At 29.4% G+C, this 21,047-nt stretch overlaps 6 protein-coding genes across 6 annotated transcripts; 2 read left to right on the top strand and 4 right to left on the bottom strand.

The window, feature by feature from the left end:
* Positions 1–364: 364 nt before the first annotated feature.
* GO595_010902 (NlpC/P60 family protein) lies at positions 365–934 on the top strand (the record flags this gene model as incomplete). The annotated part of the gene is made up of 1 exon (XM_067913632.1): positions 365–934. One exon carries the CDS (start codon positions 365–367, stop codon positions 932–934), a length of 570 nt encoding a protein of 189 aa, XP_067769640.1.
* Positions 935–6,755: 5,821 nt separating this feature from the next.
* Positions 6,756–8,759, bottom strand: GO595_010901 (ARF GAP-like zinc finger-containing protein; the record flags this gene model as incomplete). Its single annotated transcript, XM_067913631.1, has 1 exon — positions 6,756–8,759. The coding sequence occupies one exon, from the start codon at positions 8,757–8,759 to the stop codon at positions 6,756–6,758; it is 2,004 nt and encodes a 667-aa protein (XP_067769639.1).
* Positions 8,760–9,108: 349 nt separating this feature from the next.
* Positions 9,109–9,774, top strand: GO595_010900 (inorganic pyrophosphatase; the record flags this gene model as incomplete). The annotated part of the gene is made up of 1 exon (XM_067913630.1): positions 9,109–9,774. One exon carries the CDS (start codon positions 9,109–9,111, stop codon positions 9,772–9,774), a length of 666 nt encoding a protein of 221 aa, XP_067769638.1.
* A 2,617-nt stretch (positions 9,775–12,391) lies between these two features.
* On the bottom strand, positions 12,392–13,186 carry GO595_010899 (uncharacterized protein; the record flags this gene model as incomplete). Its single annotated transcript, XM_067913629.1, has 1 exon — positions 12,392–13,186. The coding sequence occupies one exon, from the start codon at positions 13,184–13,186 to the stop codon at positions 12,392–12,394; it is 795 nt and encodes a 264-aa protein (XP_067769637.1).
* A 1,901-nt stretch (positions 13,187–15,087) lies between these two features.
* Positions 15,088–16,560, bottom strand: GO595_010898 (TPR Domain containing protein; the record flags this gene model as incomplete). The annotated part of the gene is made up of 1 exon (XM_067913628.1): positions 15,088–16,560. One exon carries the CDS (start codon positions 16,558–16,560, stop codon positions 15,088–15,090), a length of 1,473 nt encoding a protein of 490 aa, XP_067769636.1.
* An 888-nt stretch (positions 16,561–17,448) lies between these two features.
* Positions 17,449–18,462, bottom strand: GO595_010897 (uncharacterized protein; the record flags this gene model as incomplete). The annotated part of the gene is made up of 1 exon (XM_067913627.1): positions 17,449–18,462. The coding sequence occupies one exon, from the start codon at positions 18,460–18,462 to the stop codon at positions 17,449–17,451; it is 1,014 nt and encodes a 337-aa protein (XP_067769635.1).
* Between the last annotated feature and the right edge of the window lie 2,585 nt (positions 18,463–21,047).

Raw genomic sequence — 21,047 nt, 5'->3', positions numbered from 1 at the left:
AAAAATGAAAAATACATCAGAGTTGCTAAATTACTCATGTTATAAAATTACCTTTATTATAATTCAATAAATTGAGTATAGATTGATTTTCTTTAATTTTAATGAAAATTTAAATTTATTATGACCCACTTATATATTTATTATTTATTAATACTATTTTCCATAATATTTTTGTTTTCAAATTACGGTTTGGGCATTCTGCCTCTGTTTTCACAAATTAATTGGCCGGTTATGATTCTGAACTACGATCAAAAAATTCAATGCTTAAACCTAAATCTAGGTTAAATTTTTGACTTTACAACCACAACATTTTGAATCGGAGAGTGTCATTTGACAGGTATAAAACCGTTTGTCAAAATCATTTATGTTCGGTCTTCTTCTTGCATCTTGCACTGCACTTACAGGTGTAATCACAAAAGACACTGATGTCTACCGCCTTCCAATATTCGGAAAGCCAATTGGACAACTTGAAAAAGGACAAATTGTCGCCATCACAACATACTCATCACCACTTTTTGTTGGAATCCTCTACAACAAAAGACCATCATATGTCCCAGTTCAAGCAATCAGCATCAAAGAATCAAACTCTGTTGGTGACACAATCGTATCATATGCCAAATCCAAGCTCGGATGCTCATATGTTTATGGCGCAGCTGGTCCAAACACCTTTGATTGCTCTGGTTTAACACAATGGTGCCATAAGCAAGTCGGAATCTCAATCCCAAGAACCGCAAGTGCTCAATCACAAAGTGGTACAAAAGTTACACAAGCTAACCTTAAACCAGGTGATGTCTGCTGCTTCTACAGCCCAGTTTCCCATGTTGGTATCTATGTCGGCTCTGGAAACTGCATCCATGCACCACACTCAGGTGATGTTGTTAAGACAACCGGAATCAAATACATGAGCTTCCAATTCGGACGTCGTTACTGGTAAAAAGTTGGGATCTTTCCCATTATAATTTTGCTTTTTTTTTTACTAGGAAAAACTCAAATTTCCTTTTCATAATGCTTAGGTGAACAACACAACAAATTAAAATGTATAACTTTTTATTAATTTCAAACATGGAACAAATTTAATGTTATTTTGGGAATAAAATATTTAACAATTTCTTTGATTGAGCAGAGATATGTTCATTAGGTGATTCTGCATAACAATATAAAATTTTTTTGATTTCAGGAAGATGTAATTGTGTCATGAAAATCGATGTAATTTCATATGGAGCTGATAAAACGTCGTCCAAAAACGTCAGCAGATACACTTTTATGTAATCTGGCGCATCCATTAAATGAACTAAATATTTTTTAATAGGCAAAAACAACAAAACTTTATTATGTTTCAAATCCATTAAATTTGGGTAAGAAACAATAATTTTATTAGGAACATAAATCAAAGTACACAATAATATGTTTCTAAGTTCTATATCATTATCAGGAACTATAATATCGTGAATAAAATGTCTTAAAATTTTCATTATGTATGAAAAAGTATTTATAATAACATCAGAAGAAACTGATATTATGTCGCCAACAGCAAAGAATAACGACACCGAATTATAAGGAAGATAAATGAACTCTTCAATTTTCGCAAAAATTAATTCCAGAAAATTATTTATATATTGTAGAAACATTTGATTATGATTCGATTTATATATATCACCAATAAGTCGACTAACACAAGTTACAAATTCAGGAGAATCATTTTTTAATCCATTTATAAGAATTTGTATTAAACGATTAAAGTTTTGTTGTATTATATCAATCGATTGTATTTGTATTAATGCGGAAATAGTATTTAATGAGTCGATTTCAATTGGTGAAGAACGTTCTATTAAAGTAAATAATATATTTTGTAAATTTGTAATTTCTTGAATTAATGTTTGTGGAAATTCGTCGATTCTTAATATTATTTCACGAAGAATTCGACATAAATTACTTTGGATTCGTATTTGTGATGATGTATCATTAAATGAAACTTGAAGTGATAATATGAATTTATTATATGACAAAAGAAAAATGTTTTGAAGTTGTTCAATTGAAATTATCGAATTTATAAAACTTATTATACAATTAGTAACTGATTCTAAAAAATTACCTTCGAAAATATCATTTCGTTGAATTGTTTGAAACAAAAGTGTTGAAATATTTTCATAAATGGAAAATATAATATCTGGATTTTTTATTATGGAAAAAATTATTTTCAAAATGTTTATTGCAGATGTTGAAAGTATATAATTATTATTTGCGATTACAATAACAGAAAAATTCATAAAATCGATATATGTTTCTTGTGCAATATCGATATGATGTGATAGAATCGATTTAATTAGTTTTAATGCGTATTTTTTTATGAGAATTATATTACTTGTTTCAAATATATTTATAATAATTGGACAAATTTTTCGAATGTTTTCATTAATAAATGGATTTTCCTGTATTCCAACAATTGAGAAAAGACATAAAATTGAAGAAAATATAAATTTGACTTCATTGCTATTAAAATGTTGTTGAAAATAAGTAAAACATGCACTTGAAATATAATTATCAACTCCTTCAACTCTTGCAAATGAATTCAAACAATCTTTAGCTACAAAGCATAATGAAATATCTTCATTATCTTCATTAATTATTGAAAGAAAACTAAATAACTTTGGATATAATGTTTCAGCAATTGTTTGCGTAAAGTTGTGAAATTGGAAAATTTGATGTTTCAACATTTTGATACTCTGTTGAATGAATTTTTCGGTTTCCGCAATTTTTGTACATAATTGAATGGACTGCTCAACTTTTTCAATGTTATCGCAAAGCATGCAACTTGAAATGGAATCAAAAATAAGTTTCATTGAGTCATTACTAATAGAATTGTATAAAACTTCAATGACTTGGTTCAAAATATCAAATATAATTCCAGAATAGGTTGTGTTATTGGTTTTTAAAGATTGGGAAAGTAATTGAAGGAAATTATTAAAGTTTGACTCATCAAAAAGCCTCAAAGCAAAGCGAAGAAATGAGTTTAAGCATTTTGCTGCTGAAATTTTTATAATATCATTTGCATCATTAGTGGATATTATTTTGGTGATGATATTAAGTAGTGTCAGACATACATTTTGAAGATCAAATGGAGGATGAAACATAGTTTTTTGTGCTTCTGGGATTTGGAAAATTTCTGTAAAACATTGAAAGCTTCCATTTTTGGACCAGAAACCATACGTGTCATTAACTATGATTTCAATAAGTTTTTCATAGAGGTCATCCCATTGACCAAGCGGAATTTCAACTCGTGCAACTATTGATAATGATTTTGAACATTGTTGCCGAATTTGCTCAGACTCAAACATAAGCCCGCGAAATAGACCTTTTCTTATGACTGGTTTAACTTCTTGTAGGACTTCTTTTTCCCAAAATTTCTTAATCAATCCAAAACTAATTTGTGTATTAGGAGATAATATTTGACCAACACATATTGCTGCCATCAAAAAGGAAAAAGGTGTAGCTTCGTCGCATAAAATCTCTGAACAAAATTTTAAAAATTCTGATTTTGATTTTTTTTGAAGTTCAATTATCATTCTACTTGCTAAGTTTACCTTATCTGGTTCACTTGAGTGTATAGCTTCAAATAATTCTAAGATAGTTTGCTTTGAAAATCCAACATCCATAAATCTTCAGCTATCGTTGTTTCATTTAACGGCCGAATCTCAAAAAAACCGATAGAATTAACGTACTTGCTTTGAATAAACAGCGGTTTATGTATTTGTTAAAAAAATTAATGGATGAGAAACAAAATGCCGTAATTTCGCGTTTAAAATCACTTCAAGAAATTATATTCGAACTCAAATATTCCAACGTTCGTTCATCTGTTGAATCAACTCTTAAAATATTTGATCATGATTATCCTTTATCTTTCAACTTCATTATTTGTCATTTAATATATATTTTTTCAATAACGCAAAAAAAAGACCCAGATGTATATTTTCAATACATGAAGGCATTCGAATCCAAAGAAAGAGAAGAAAAACTTATTGATTGTGATTTAAGCAAAATTCTTTATCATATAACAATAATCGCAGATTTATTCGAATCAGAATTTCTTCTAGAAAGAATGATTGAGCAAGGATTAATCACATCTCATATTGTTCGTGACAAAAAATCATTATATTTTGCTCATTATAAGACAAAGGAAGTAATCAAAAAAATGATGGATGTTCCTTTTATCATACAGTTTATACCTAAAATTGAAAGTTTATCAGCTTATCATTGGAAGCTTCAAAGAATGTTGGCTCATTTTGGAGTCAATCATAAGAAAATAGCTCTCATTCTTCGAAATGATGATTTAGATAAATTAACTAAAATTTCAGAAAAATCTAATTTCGATATCAACAAAACTATTCCTTCTCTTTACGAAAGGTTTTCAGTTGCTAGAACAGATTTTTTTTCTTTGATTGATTGTGCTGCATTATATGGGTCAATAAAATGTTTTAAATTTTTATTATTTAATGGTGCTGATGCATCTCACGTTACACCTTATGCTGTTATTGGTGGAAATTTTGAAATTATTGATCTTTGTTGTGAATGCAACTTGTCTTTTGATTATACATCATATGATGCAGCAATTAAATTTCATCAAAATGAAGTTTTTAAGTATTTATATAAAAATAAAATTGGTAAATTTAAAAATTTGACTAGTCTTGGAAAAAAATGTGTTTTTACTAATAATTATGAACTTTTTTTCTTTTTACTAAATGAAGGGATGGAGTTAAATGATTCAATAATACATAATGCAGCAACCATTGGAAATACACCACTTATTTCATATATACTAAGCAAAGGAATAGAATTACCTAAAAATATTTTTTTATCAGCTGTAGTATCTGAAAATTTAGAACTTGCGAAATATATCCTTCAATATGTTAAGGTTGATATGAATGCTAGGGATATTCTTTTTTTGTTATTAAAATTTATTTTTGATATTCAAAGTTTATTGAGTTTATTTGGAATTTATTTTATTTATTTTTCACTGCACTTGTAAAGGCATCAACGTTAGGTAATACCAGGATGGTTAAATTAATTCTTACACAAAAAGCTGTAAATATAAATGCACGATGTATTTATTTATATTTTATATTTATATTTTTAATAAGGTGTTTTTACTTAATATTCGGAATTTATTTGTTTCATTTACAACAGCACTCTTATCTGCATCTAGCTTGGGACATACTGAAATTGTGGGATTGCTTCTTGAACGAGATGAAATTGATGTTAATCAAGAAAATGATGATATATAATCATGATATTAATTCCTAATTTGTGTACAAAATCTACAAAAATATTTTGGTTCTTCTCTTCTATATGCAGCCAAAAATAACTATATAGAAATTGTCAAATTGCTTCTTAGTCATCCTGAAATTGATGTGAATCATAAGACTATTTTTTAATTTTGTTGAAAGTTTATTTCATAATTTTGATGTTTCTTCTTGTATTTTGGGATTTTTAAATGATGTTTAAAACACCATTAATATCTGCATGTGAAAATAGTAATGTTGAAATTGTTAATTTACTTCTTAATCATCCAAAAATTGATATAAATGCCAAAGATGTTATTTTATTATGTTTAATATATATTTTAATTGCATCATGTTTAAACCACAATTTTGGTATTCATTTAAAGGACAAACAACAGGACTTATATATGCAGCTAAAAATAATTCTGAAAATATAGTTAAAATGCTTCTTGCACAAAATAAAATCGATATTAATCATGCAAATCTTCAAATTATTTTTCTGATGTTTATTTCATTACTTTAAAATATCAATAATATTTTTGGTGTCTCATAAAAAAATTTATAACTGCTCTTATGGAAGCTTGTAGATTTGGTAGCACTCGTTCTGCTCAGTTACTTCTTGCTCATAAAGACATAGATATAAATTATATTAATGTTTAATTATTATATATAAGGAAAATTTTTACTATTTCGTATTTAAAAATATTTTATGGATTTCATTCATAATATTTTACACAGCACTTATATACGCATCCAAATATAGCCAAAAGGAAATTGTTAGATTACTTCTTGAAGATAAAAAAATAAAAATTAATGTTAGAAATATTAACAAAATGTTTTCAAATTTTGTATTTAAAATTTAAAGTATAATTAATGTTATTGGATTTCATTAAAAAATATTGAGACAGCATTGACTTTAGCATGCATAAATAGAAGTAAAGGAATTGCAAAATTACTTTTGCTACAAGACAATATAAAAATTAATGAATCTGATATATGTTTGCTTTATTTCAGAAATGTTTTTATTTTTTAGAGTTTTTTTGATTATTTTTTGGTTAATTCCATCTTTAATTACCTCTGATGCTAGAATAGTTAAAAATTTAATTAGTGGAATACATACACTACACACACGAAGTTATTTTTATATCTAAAAATTACAATTTTTCTTATTAAAAACGTTTTTAATAAATTGCATAACACATTAAATTAATGTTATATGAATTAATTCAATTCATAAATTTGAAAATATTTAAATATCGTCAACACTGGCCACTTCTTCATTATTATCACCACTTTACTTAATTATTAATCACGTTTCACACATGAAATATCCTCAGTCAGATTCTATATTTTTCATTCTTCTTCAAGTCGCAACAATTGTTACTGCAAAAGATTTCGTTTGTGCGACATCAGATTAGTACAAAGTTCTCGTTACATCAAAACCGCAAATACTGAAACATTATATATTTTATGCATATATTAACTTCGGTGGTGTCTGTGCCTCTTTGGCTTCTTCGGCTCGTTCATTTCAAGTTTCTTCTGCAGCCTCTTCGGGATGTAGTTTCCCGGTTTCCTCTGCACCGGCGCCAAACTGGAGCGCGCCGGCGCATTGCTGCTGTTGTTCGCAGCCGCGTGCGCGTGCTTCGCTTTGCGGTGCTTCCGTTTCGTTGCGTTCTTCGGCTGCTTGCGAAACATGTTCATCTCCGCGTCGATGAAGAAGTCGTCGATCGCGTCGTAGTGCTCCGGGTCGTCCTTGATGCGGAGCGAATGCTTCGCGTGCTGCTCCCGCGCAAGCTGGTACTCGCTCTCGAAGAACGCGTAGATGTCGGCGAAGGCGCTGTCGTCTGCGTGCGATGGTGCATTTGTAGGTGATTCGACTGCGGTTTGCAGTGGATTGGATTGCGATTCGTGCGGATTTTCATTGCGTAATGCATTCGATTCGCTGCCAATTTGTTGGATTGCTTTATTCGGCTCATTTGACTCGCTTTCGTTGCTGAATTCTTTGAGTTGTTCGTTTCGATTTGTTTCGTTTTCATCATTTACTTTGTTAACTTGTTCGTTTTCTTTGAATTGCTCGTTTTGATTTTCCTCTTTTTGCTCATTTTCATCATTTATTTTGTTATTTTGTTTGTTTTCACTGTTTAATTCTTTGTATTGTTCGTTTTGATTTATTTCGTTTTCATCATTTATTTTGTTATTTTGTTCGTTTTGATTTTCTTTTTGCTCATTTTCATCATTTATTTTGTTATTTTGTTCGTTTTCACTGTTTAATTCTATGAATTGTTCGTTTTGATTTTCTTTTTGCGCATCTGCATTATGACTTTGTTCACTTTCATTTTCGGACTTCTGCGCACCGAAAAACGCGAATATGTCTGTGGTCTGTGTACGTGGTTCACTTGAAAACGTATTATTAATTATATTAATTGGTTCCTGTTTCGGAGGTTTCGGCGTTTCCACAGGTTCGGCTGGCTTCTTGGGCGGGGGGAGTTCACCGCTGCTGTCGCCGAAGAAGTTTTGCAAATTAGATATATCGGCCTCATCATCAAGAGTTACAAATTTGATTTCGGGTAGCTCTTGTTTTGGTTCTGGAGGTGGCTCGACTTGTTGGGATGGCTTATCAACAAAGCCGGCGGACATGATGTCATCATCAAATCCATAATTCAAATCTGTAAGATCAATTTCATTGATATTCTTTGGTTGTTCTTCTGCTGGAGGTGGGTGGTTCTTTTCGTTCTTTTTCTTTTGTAATTCGGTGTTTATCTTGTTTTTCCTATTAAAATAATCTTCTGCATAAAAAGCATCAATCCCAATGAGATTGCTTTGGTTAACATCTATTGCATGCCTTTGATGTGGTTTATATGGTGTTGGCGCAGTTCTTCTCGGTTGGTCTAAATCAGAGAAAAATGAATCTAAACTTGATGTTTTTTCCTTAAGCAGCGTGTCTTCAGACTCTTTTTGAGCAGGAGCAGGAGCACTTAACGAAGGAGATATATTTGTTCGAATTTTCCCATTTGCATTTCTTTCTCTTTGCTTTTTGGGGTGGTGCTGTTTCTGTGTCACTTTTAATTCAATTGGTATCGTTTTTGCAATCAAATGTGGGGGTGTCCCATTTGCTGCCCATTTTTTTAAAGCATATTTTTGTTTGATAAAAAGCTGCATAAGGGAACGATTGGATTCATTAGGACGTTCAAAATCTTCCGGAAGATTTGCCTCCCAATATGAATTTGCAATTTTATTTCCAACATTTTTCATGAGTAATGCTTGCTCCATTGTCCATGCATCAAGAGTACAAGAACGAACAAATGATATGTGAGTTCCAAGAGAACGATGAACTCCAGAACAATTGGTGCAAATAAATACACCAAGAGTAACACTTGCCCATTCAGATTGTTTGCACTGACAATCAGCGCACACTATGTTGTATGGATCTGTAAGTAGCTCTTTGACTAGTTTGAGCGCGCTGCTTTTATCATTTTTGGACATTTGAGTTTCAGTTGGTTATGATCGGCTTTACCACTCAAAAATCCCTCAGCGCCCGTTTAGGGAATAATGTTTTAAAAAATCTTAAATGGGTATTTCCATCCAAAAAATATATAACACTTAATTTAACAATACAATAGATTGTTAATCTAGATTAGTTGTTTCACTTTTTGTTTTGATTTTTTCCAATTTGAATTTCAAATTAATCCTAAATCATTTTTAATATTGTAAAGACATTATAAATTTCATCATCTTGATGAGATTTATTTGCTTTCTTCTTGAAAACTAATAGCAATTCGCCTGATGATTATGTGATTATTGAAATGGGGTGCCCTATAAAACGATCTAGAAAATGTCTGTTGAAATTGTTGAAGACGAAGAAGAAGAAGTTATTTCTCAAAAGGGTGATAAACCTACGCCTCCGCCTGAAACCCCACATCTTCCAGCAGCACCAAAATTTCCAATTTACAAAAAAACAAAAATGATTTGTCATCCATGGCATGCTGTTTCATATAAAGGTCTTAACGATGATGAAATCCGAGCTGTAATTGAAATCCCTGCGTTATCACGAATTAAAACAGAACTTGATAAGCAATCTGGGTTATTAAAAGTCGATAGAATTTTACATTCATCAGTAATTTACCCAGCAAATTATGGGTTCATACCACAGTCCTTAGCAGAGGATAATGATCCGTTAGATATTCTTGTACTTTGTCAATTATCTGTTCCTCCATTATCAATAATGAGAGTTCGCCCAATTGGTGTAATGCCAATGAATGATGGTGGAGAAGCAGACGATAAAATCATTGCAGTTGCAGCTACTGATCCTGAGTATAACATTTATTACGATATTTCAGAATTACCTCCATTTAAGTTGTTGATGATAAATCAATTCTTTACCGATTATAAAACACTCGAAAGGAAAAAAGTAAAGACATTTAAACCACTTGGAAATAGCCAAGCAAGAAAAACCATACAAAAAGCATTAGATAAGTACAAAACAAAGTATGGTTTATAAATAAAAGTAATGAATTAAATTAATTTTTTCACGTCTGAGATACCAAATTTCAAAAACTTTCAGCTATTATTTTGTAAAAATTGTTCTTGTCATTCAAAAGCTAAAATATCCTTAAAAACTTCTTTAAAAAGATTTATGATTATGTATAATTCATATTGGATATATATATATATATATATATATATATATAGTTTATATTGCGAATTTAAATTAAATAAAACAATTTTTTTTTGATGAACTTATTCATTATTATGCTTTAATAGATGGAAATCTTCTTAAAATAATGAAGAAAAAGATATATTTATTAATTATTTAAAAAAATATAAGAAATGGAAAAAACATGAAATCGAAAATTAACACCACAAATTCAAGAATTAAATCGTTTCGTAATTCAAGCAATTTCTTTACATACAACTACTGTTAATGAAATAAATTATAAAAAAAGGTAATTTAACTAAAAATTTATGTAGTGAAAAAGATCAAATGTTTCGAGTTAGAACTCAAGCGATACAAGAAATACGAAATAATTGTTCAATTGATCGAATAACTAATAGGGCTCGAATGTTAATACGTATGAATTATTAAATTAAATTCTTTTCACATTAACATCAATTCCTTTATCTAAAAGTAATTTTGCTATTTCTATATTATTATTTTTAACTGCTATATGAAGTGCTGTTTCAAATTATTAAAACATATATCAAACTATTAAAACATATATAAAATTATTAAAACATATTCCAAATTATTAAAATGAATACTTTTTGCATTAACATCAATTCCTTTATCTAAAAGTAATTTTACTATTTCTATATTTCCTGATTTAACTGAATATGGTAAAATTGTATTTGGAATTTGTTGACTTTCTATATCACTTTCTATTATGAATGTATTTCCTCTTGATGCTATTTCTTGTATAATTTCATTATTTATTTTCATTCCTTCTTTTTCTAAAAACATGAAGATTTCATAATTATTAAATTCTATACATTTTTTCCCAAGATAAATCAAATTTTCTTCACTTAAATTACAATTATCTTGATTTTCGATATCAGAATTCGATTTTTTAAAAGAAGAGTTTGATGATGAAAATTTTCCAATTTTATTTTCATAAAGATAATGAAAAATTTCATTTCTATGAAATTCTATAGCTGCTTCATATGCTTCTGTAAACGATGAATTGTTTTGCTCACATAAATGAATAATTTCTAAGTTTCCACCTGCAATTGCATATTTGGAAGTATTTTTGATATTCGAATTATTTAATAACAAATATTTAAAACATTTGATCGAACCAAAAAATGCTGCATAATCAATTAATGTAACATTTCTAGTATTAACAAATGAACATCTTTCATAAAGTGATGGCTTAATTATTGGATTAAAGTCAAATTCATTTTGTGATGATATTTCTTGGAGCTTTTCTAAATCATCATTTCGAAGTACTTTCGCAATTTCTAATGGATTAACTCCTTCTTTTACATATTGCATATGAAGTTTCCAATTATCTTTTGATAATTCATCAAGTGCTGAAATAAATCCTTCAAGGAATTGCGGTTTTGGATATTTGATATAGAATTCATTTATTTCTTCTTTTGTTTTATATTGAGAAAAATATAATGTGTTCATGTACTTTACTGATGATGGTTCAAGTATTTGTTCTTTGATCATCTTTTCAAGAAGGTAATATGATTCTTGCTTTTCTATTCTCAATAAATATTTACAAAAGATTTGAACAAGATTAGCTTCAGGTTCACTTTTTTCTTTTTCTTTTGCATTTAAAGCCGATAAATATTGGAAATATATATTTTCATTATTTGTTTGAGAAACAAAAGCTGAATAGAGAAAATCGAGAGTTCTATCAATAAAACTGTTTTGTTTAACCTTAACGTAGTCAATCTAACGTTTTTTTATATAGAATGATTTTTGACAAAAGCTTATTTCCAAAGTTTATTTCCCCTTTAAATATATTATAAAATTATTGATACAATGTTTTATAATCTTATTTCTTTTATGCGAAAAATGTTAATCAAAAATGAAGATTTCTTATTCTATATAAAAACATCAACTTTTATTATTCCAAAACCTTTTAAACAACAGTAGATGTAATATTTTACATTATTATCTGATTTTCTGTGTAAATTTATTAGAGTACTTGAAAAAAAGTGAATTTTTATAAAAATAATTTTAAATTAAAATACCTCAATGGACTGAAAATTATAAAAAGAAACTGGGCAAAGGACCGAATCACTATGTTAATAGAATCAATATAAATATCCAAGATCTCATTAATTCGTTCTGATAATTGTAATTGCAGACATATTTTTCATATTTAGCAGATATAGAAAAACACATAAATTGCATACTTTTTACATCTCCTTCAATCAAATACGAGCTCAACCTCAAAAAGTTCCATATCATATGGGATGTTTAATCACTACAGGTGAAGGTGTTGATCAAATTTTGAAATCAGTTATAGTAAAATACTATCTAAAAGATGAAATAAAATTACCACATCCAAAATAGCCATCTCCTCAAAAGGAAATATGTCACATTTTTTAAAAGATAAATAAACTTTTTAATGCGTTTAAGAAAACAAACATGACTTTTTTATTTTTTATTCTGTTTGTTCTTGTGAAGTTTCATCTTCTTTTTTTTCGCCATTTTGCGCTTCTTGACTAATTCTCTTATCACGCGCAGCTTCCAATAATTCCATTAGTTCCTCAGCACACTTTAATGATATCTGACTCATTTCTAACGTTGTCCTCGCTGCTGGCTCGAAATCTGGAATGTTTCTCTTCAATATGGAGAGAACCTGCATTTGCATTTGACTTGTTGTCGCCTCACTTATAAGCAATTTCTGTATTTCATTAACAAGTGGAGCAGGAGCAATTTTTTTCTGCTTTTTGTTATTGGAATTATTTGTGCCAGATGTGATCTTTGCTGCTGATAGACTCATGCCTCGACGAACAAGAACGAGTTGCTTTCTTAGTTTGAGAATTTTTTGAAAATGTTCTTCTTCTTCGTTCCTTGGCGATTTATTGAGCTGGTTTTCAAACCATTGGGAAAGATCTGTAAGTCCATAAACCGCAACTTGATCTTTTTCTAATATTTTTTGACCAGCTATAATCATGCACCGAATGTCAAGAGCAAAGTCAAATAGGGTTAAGTATGCTTTATTATCAACTTTTTCTTGAATCATCTTCGGATTTGGAACGAATTCACTCTGCGGCTCAATCAATGTCAGTATACCAGATAGAGGCTTTTCAAAGAATTTTTTATGCAATAAGGCTATTTGATGCTGGATAAATTCTTCTTGCATTTTGTTAGCTGGAAACCAATGGGGTGCTCCGAATACGTTAAACCTATAACGTGCTTCCTTGGCAACTTCATTTGGTGAATGTGGAACCATACACTTCTGAACTATATGATTCACTACTTACACCAGCCTCCGAATTAGTAAGACAAAGTTATCTAAAATACGGAAAAAGAAAAATTTTAAACGGCGATTTAATGAAAAAATTGCTGAAACAGCAGTAAGAGGATGTTTAATTGGAACTTCTAGATCAATTTTTACTGTGGCAAAGAGGAACTTAAAAAAGCAATATGATTCACGAAAAGATCCTAATGTTCCGATTGATATCTTTTACATCAGGCAATACACAGATCCTAAAAATTTTCCCCAAATATTCAATGGACTTAAATCAGAAATTGCTGTTGAAAATTCATATCAAATTGGTAAAGGGATAATATCAACATTATCCAAATATTATGGTTATATACCAAGCGAAAGCTTCATGACAACACTATGAGTTGTTCTTGGCAGAGCTTAGTTACACTAGTGTTCTTGGTTCTACTTTTATTTCTTCATTGACAATATATCCAACTGCTATGAAATTATTTACCAATACAGATACCGAAGAAATTGCTAGGAAGTCAATTAAAAGAGCTACAGTTGGCTCAGTAACAGCTTCTTTGATATCTGTTGGCATTTCTATTTGCCAAGCAGTCCTTCCAAGTTATAAGAAGATCATTTCGATTGGCTTCTCCACGCTTGGTGGATAATTTGAAAAGCATTATGATGTATATGTTAATAAAATTTATAATTTATTTTTGTATATATTAAAATAATCGATTTTCACAAAAAAAATTAATAAGGAAATTATAGTAAATAATTTTAAAGATTTGTAAAAGTTATATTTTTTTTATTTAATTTGTCTTATGTTGTGCAACTCAATGCTTTGTAACCATTGCGACAATATTTTTAAACAAGAACTTTCGAAATGCAATGGAATGCTAAAAAATTCTACGTTATTATTTTTGGCCAGTTTTTTTGCATTTGTTGTTTTCCCAGAAGTTGTAAGTTCAGAAACCCCAATGATGATTTTTTGCTTCAAAATACTTTTTGATAACTGATAAAAGAGATTATTCCTTCATTCATAGTCAATAACTTTAGAAGATTCCATTAAATCTCTTATGAGAATCTACAGAAATATAATGTATTCGATGCAAGAATTAAAATAAAGAACCCAAATCATATTTACAAAAATCTTACATTTTGGATTGTGAAAAATTTCATTTGTATCTAACAGGTTTATCTAATTAGATGGAGTTCAATGATTCACAAAAGACAACACCAAATTTGATGTCTCATAACTTTTATTGGTTCAAAATTCAAAAAATAGCAAATGTTTCAATTATTTAACAATAATCACTTAATTTTTATCATCAGAAACAAAGAATGTTGAATGGGTTTATCAATGGCTCCTAATTAAATGATTGAAAAAATTGATTATTTCAACGTAACCATTTTCTGGTGCAATTAATAAAGCGTTTTTAAGATATTGACATAAATATAAAATTTTTCAAATAATTTACTTTTTCTTTAAATTTAACATCTTTTTGTTCGAAGAGTAATTTTACTATTTCTATATTATTATTTCTAACTTCTATATTAAGTGCTGTTTCAAATTATTAAAACATATTTCAAATTATTAAAACATATTTCAAATTATTAAAACATATTTCAAATTATTAAAACATATTTCAAATTATTAAAACATATTTCAAATTATTAAAACATATTCCAAATTATTAAAACATATTCTAAATCACCAAAACATATCCAAAATTATACGAAAGACCCAATGACCAAACGTGGCAGTGAAAACATGGTAATTATATATAATCCAATCAATTTAAAGCAACTTCATAATGTATTAATAAATTTCGAATTCTATATCAAATCAAAAAAATCCAGAAGTTATCAAAATTTCATACAACATTTATTAAATATATTATAAACACTTAAAATTAATTTTCATTTTGCATATTATTTTCTAATTTACAGCACCACTTAAATGGCGTAATCATTTTATTTTCCGATTTATTAATCTGCACTACTGCTCTATTCATTTCTTCGATTAATGATTTGTTATTTGGGTCCACTTCTACAGCTTTTTTATAAAACTTTTTTGCTTCATTAAAGTTCCCCATCAACAGTAAACAATTTGCTTTCTTCCTTAAGAATTCCGCATTATTTTCATCCATCGATCTTACTCGATCATAATCATTTAGTCCTGCTTTAAATTCACCAATTTTCACATATAAATCTGCGCGATGAATTAAAATATCTTTATCGTTCATGTTATGTTCATTATAATTAATTGCTTTGGTATAATAATCAATTGCATAGATGATATTCCCTTCTTTCTCTGCATTTAATCCTTTCTCTTTGATTTCTTCAAATGTTTCTGTGGTTTCGTTTGTCGTAACTTTATGAAGAATTTCTTCGATTCGTCGTTTTTCATGTTCAACTTCTCGAGAATTTTTCTCTCGTAATGATTTATCAAGTGCTTCAATCGATTTTTCTAAGTTACCAATTGACGCATAATTCATTGCGATCTTTTGATACGCTCGTGATATCATATCTTTGCTGGCTTTGTGCTCATAACCGATCTGAACGGCTTTCTCACAAATTTCAATGGCATCAAAATAGCGGTTTTGCTTTGATAGAACTGACGAGATGTTGGTGTAGTAAATCATGTTGTGAGGATCTAAGGAGATGGCTTTCTTATAATGCTCCATAGCACTAGCATAATCGCCTCGTTTAAAGTCGGAGTTGCCAATATTCTTTTCTTCTTCGGCTTTTTTTTGAATGCGTGTTAACGATTGAATGCGTGGTGGGGGAGGTGATGGAGTTTGTGGCTTGTTTCGTGAAAGAAATGGTTCAAGAAGTGCACGAATAACTAAGATTAGACGTGGATCAGATTGATAGCGTTCTGAATTTTGTGGACATTGAGAGATATCTTCAAGCATTTTGACAAAGGATGGATCACTAAACATGGGGGCAATTAATGGATTCATACGAAGCCGATCAATTAAATCGGGTGGAAATAGTATTGAATTGAGAAATGATGTTGGTTGTGGGTTTCTGGATTTACGAACGCGTTCAAGGCCTTCCGAAATGTCTTTACTTGAAGGGTTAAGATTTTGAGCCTTTAAATAAGCAGATTCTGCACCATCCCAATCTTTAAGTCCTTCTAATGCCGCAGCAAGACGAACGTGTCCACGTGCCCAATCAGGCTTCAGTTCTATTGCTTTTTTAGCGTCTGCAATAGCTTTATCATACATTTGTAATAATAAGTATGCACCACTTCTATTTGCATAAAGTTTCTGATCTTGTGGGTTTAGTTCTATTGCTTCTGTGTATAGGGAAATGGCTTTTTCATATTCGTGCGATGCTAGTGCTGCTTTGCCCCTTATTTTAAGCTCTTCGCTCGACATTTTACCAGATTGTGGAACAATTCAAACAAAGGCATTGAAAAATCAAAATTTTGATAAAATGATAACAATATCTTTTGATCATTACAACTGCTTTTTGAGAAGTATATTCGTTGTAAAAAACTGGTTCATTCAATTACTTCTAAAATTAGACGAACAACTGATCGAATTTTGAAATGATTTCAAAAAGCAAATTGTTGTTTACTGTCTCAATTTATTATAGTACACTGCTTTTCCTCGTAAAAAATATGAGAAGGTAACAAATCGATAAAAACATGTTACACACAATGCCCACACGAGGTATATTTAATATTTTGTTATTATAGAGCCACTTGTTATTCCGAAAAAAGATTATAATACCATAAATTTTATTTTTTAGATGTCTTTGGTCACAGTTTTTGATAAGAAATTTTTCTATAATCACAGTTTTTCAACGTCTTCTGAATCAAAAAATATCGATAACTCCATCCACTTAGTTAATAATATAATTCATTTGGAATCTATCAGTTATTTATATTTTATATCTCAATTAAATATCTATAAAAATCCCCAATAGGAAAGAACCATAGATTTATTGTCCATTGATTTTGTGGAACGTTTTTTTAGAGGTCATTGAAACACTTTGTCAGATTCAAAAAAAAACCGTATTAATACGGTTGATTTCTGTTAAATATTAACGATAGATTAAGAAAAAAGTCAGCGTTTTTTTTATGAAAGAAATCTTATGGCAATAAAATGCATTTATCTTTGTTCTAGTTACTTCATATATTTGAAAAAAATAATTGCAGAATGAATCTTATAAGGTAAACGTGTAATTTCAGACACAATCATTCAATATTTCATCAAATTTATCCTAACGTATATCAATAAAATCAACAATTGCTATTTATTCTATTCTATTTTTTTTGTTTTATAATTTTGATATAATTTTTCATCATATTTCTTTAATTCTTCCAAGGCATCAGCATCCTCCTTTAGTATTTTATTTTCTTTAATTTCGTTTTTGTCTCTTTCACTCTTTCTTGTTCCCATCGTCAAAGCCCATTTTTGTCCAGACATTTTCGCCAAGTTTAATGTATTTTCCATTCTTGCCAATGTTTCTGCTCTACATTTAGTTGCCCTTTCGTGTAACATCTTTTCTCTTTCATGTTTTTCGCGTATGGTCTTCTTTTTCATCTCATTTTCGAACCAAGCATCTCCTTTTGCATTGGATTCGATGACGCTATCCAAAACAAGTGGAATGCCGCCTGGGCGTGGTCCTGTTCGGCGGAGTGAAAAATGTTCTTTTCTTGTTGTAATTGGAGATACTGTTTTTGGCCGTGAAAGGATAAACGCTTCATCAACAGTATCCCATTGTGATTGGTATTTATGTTTTGGTAATTTGGATTTTGGAGGAGACCTTGTTTGACGAAGAATTGGTCGGCCATTTCGGGTAGCTGGACGTGTTCTTGCTTTTAATTCTTTAAGATGATCTGGATTGCAACAAGCACAACCACGGTGCATTTTCTTTTGAGGCGTTTGTTGGTTTTTGGATGGATTGGATTTGATCCGTGTTTGAATATCGTAAAAACGTGTTGCGCTTGATGGCTCAAAACAACGAATAACATCATAATTAACACTTGGCTTGATAGGAAGTGGGGGAATTTTTGGAATGGGCTTTCCATTTTGTTTTGCTTCAAACTGTGCAATCTCTGCTTCTGCTTCAATTCTTTCACACTCCCTTTCGTACTCTTTCTTTTTTTCAATCATTTTTTGAATTTGACGAGGTGATAATCCACCAGTGTCTCGATAAGGTATAAAAATTTTTTGAGGTGGCCTTAAATTATCTGATTCATCATAATCATATGTGGTAGGAAATGATGAGTTTGCATTTATTGTGATATTTTTTACTTGAGTTTCAATCATTTTTACAAGTTTGTGATAATAACGTACATTTAAATTCAATAGTTTTACGTTAATTAACGTCCTACCCCTTACTTCCTTGGGCAAAAACATCTCCCAAAAAATTAAAATTTTGAAAAAAAAAAACTTGGTTTCAACAACATGAATACTAATACTTAGAAAATAAAAACAATATTATACAATTTAATACAAAGGAAATATGTAAATTATTAATTGATTATAGGATATCTTTATGTAAAAATGAATTTATACATTTCAAGCTTGAAATTTAATCGAAAGATAAAACATTTCGATTAAAGATTTTATTATTATTTTTTGACCCAAATATTTTTATCTATCCAAATTATTAAAGTATATATGAGTATTAAATATTACTTTCAATATCGAAAGTACCACTGGCCCAATGGATAAGGCGTGTGCCTACGGAGCATGAGATTCCAGGTTCGAGTCCTGGGTGGTACAATTTTTTTCATTTTCAACATGGATTTTTTACAAACTTCCCTTTTCATTTATTTTCATGTATCTCTTGTCTAATGTTTAGTTCGATGATTCTTCTTCCGTTATACTTTAAAAAACTTAAAATTAAGTCAATATAAATTTATAAATTCAGATTTGCATCTTAATTATCCTGAATTTTATTTTAATTAACTAAATAATTCGACTTACATCAGCGCCTATAAAATTTCTCAAAAGCCATTTAGTAACTTTGAGTTATACAACTCAGGAAAACAAGTATTTTTCGCCATTTTAAACTGGTTGCTTGTGAATAAGAAAAGCTATCAACATTTTTCAATGGTTTATAATCAGAATTGAATAAAATTTGAATTAGCAATCGTTAGTTTATATCACATGGAAAAAAACAAGCTCTACGACACCCTCAAATCAAAGGTTCAAAAACTTGATGCAAATCCATTGTACTTAATATGGGGTAAATATTATCTTAGGGAAATTATTCCACCAAAAAATTTTTCTTCATGTTTCCCACAATTAAGCAAATACATTTCTACAATCCAGTTTACTCCAGTTAAAAAGGCCTTATTTCTGAAATGCATTAAAGATGTAAATACCAAAGCACAATTACAAAAACAATTAATTTCATTATTTGGGATTGATCAACAAATCATACCAGAGTTCATTCTCATTTTCCATGATGTAGGTAAGATAGAATTTACGAAGAACGCAAAGAAATCAATCAAATCTATATTCTATTTTACCATGCGATATTTAATCATGATTAATCACCATTTTTCTGAAATAGTCCAAGGCGCACTCTCAGGAAACCAATCTTCACTCCTTATTTTCAAGAATCTCTCATCTATGTCAAGTTTCTTTTCACAATTTTCAGAAGAATATCTTAATGACTTTTTCCAAATTTTTGACCAACTTCTTCAAAGCTTTTCTACCAATCATCAAAAGCTTTTCAAGAACAGTTCTCCCATCCAAACCCAATCATTTGATTTCATTCTTTCACTTTTCCAATTTCTTAATTCTAAAATCGAACAATCAAGTAAAGTCTTCATAATGAGTAACACCATTAAATATTTTGGTCTAATTCTTAGCACTAATTCATCTGCTACATGGAGCACATCCATTTTTATTGTGATCAAATCATTTTTAACAACGATATCTTTCAACATTGGGTTATTAACTAACGAAGACTTTATTTATATCTTTCCTAATGTAGCCGAAATATTAATCTCAGTACCGAAAGCAGAAAACATTGGACGTGATGAGAAATATCAAATTGGAATTCTTTCATTACGTGTCTTTGAGCGTTGTGTTTCTAACATTCATAATAGTAAAGTTTTTGAGTCATATTTATCGAATTTACATGAATTCATAATTTGGGTCATAAAGAACTTTTCATTCGATGTTCTTAAATATGATAATTCTATAGAAAACATCGAAAGGAAAAATCTGACTGAGTTAGGTAACATTGGTTTAACTGAATATTTAAATCGTAATCCAATATTAATGTGTGAGAATCCACTTGATGAAATACTTCAACAAGGGAAAATATTTGAACCTGCAAAACTTGTTGTAACTATAGTTGAAAATCTTGATGATCCTATTATTATATTACGGAATTTATTTAATACTTGTAATGATACTGAGAAATTACTTGGTTTAAATGATTATCAAATATATGTTTCGTTTATATTATATGTAATTTCATCATTTTCGGAAGGTGTTTTATCGAAATTATTCGATGATAATTGGGAAAGATTAATATTACCATCATTTTTCTCAATAGAGAATTTAGATAAAACATTAAAAAGTATTCGAAATGTGATATTGAAAATTATGTTAAATTGTTTTATTAATTCTGATTCTTCACGAGTAAAAATATTAGATTCGATTGCAAAATATATTACACAAAGAGATATCGAATGTTTAGATTTATTTATTATATATTTTAATTCATTGTTGATGACTGATGCTGAAACTTCTTTTGGTAAATTCTTAATCCAATCTTCTTTATTATCAATAATAATCGAGTTTTCTAAAGTGAACTTGGAATACTTCGATTTCATACGTAATTTTATCGCAAGACATCCAATATATACATTTCAATCGAATATTGTTAA

The sequence above is a fragment of the Histomonas meleagridis genome (assembly GCF_020186115.1).
Source record: "Histomonas meleagridis strain 2922-C6/04-10x chromosome Unknown scaffold_61, whole genome shotgun sequence".
Lineage (NCBI taxonomy): Eukaryota > Parabasalia > Tritrichomonadida > Dientamoebidae > Histomonas > Histomonas meleagridis.
This window is presented reverse-complemented; position numbering and strand designations above follow the sequence as displayed.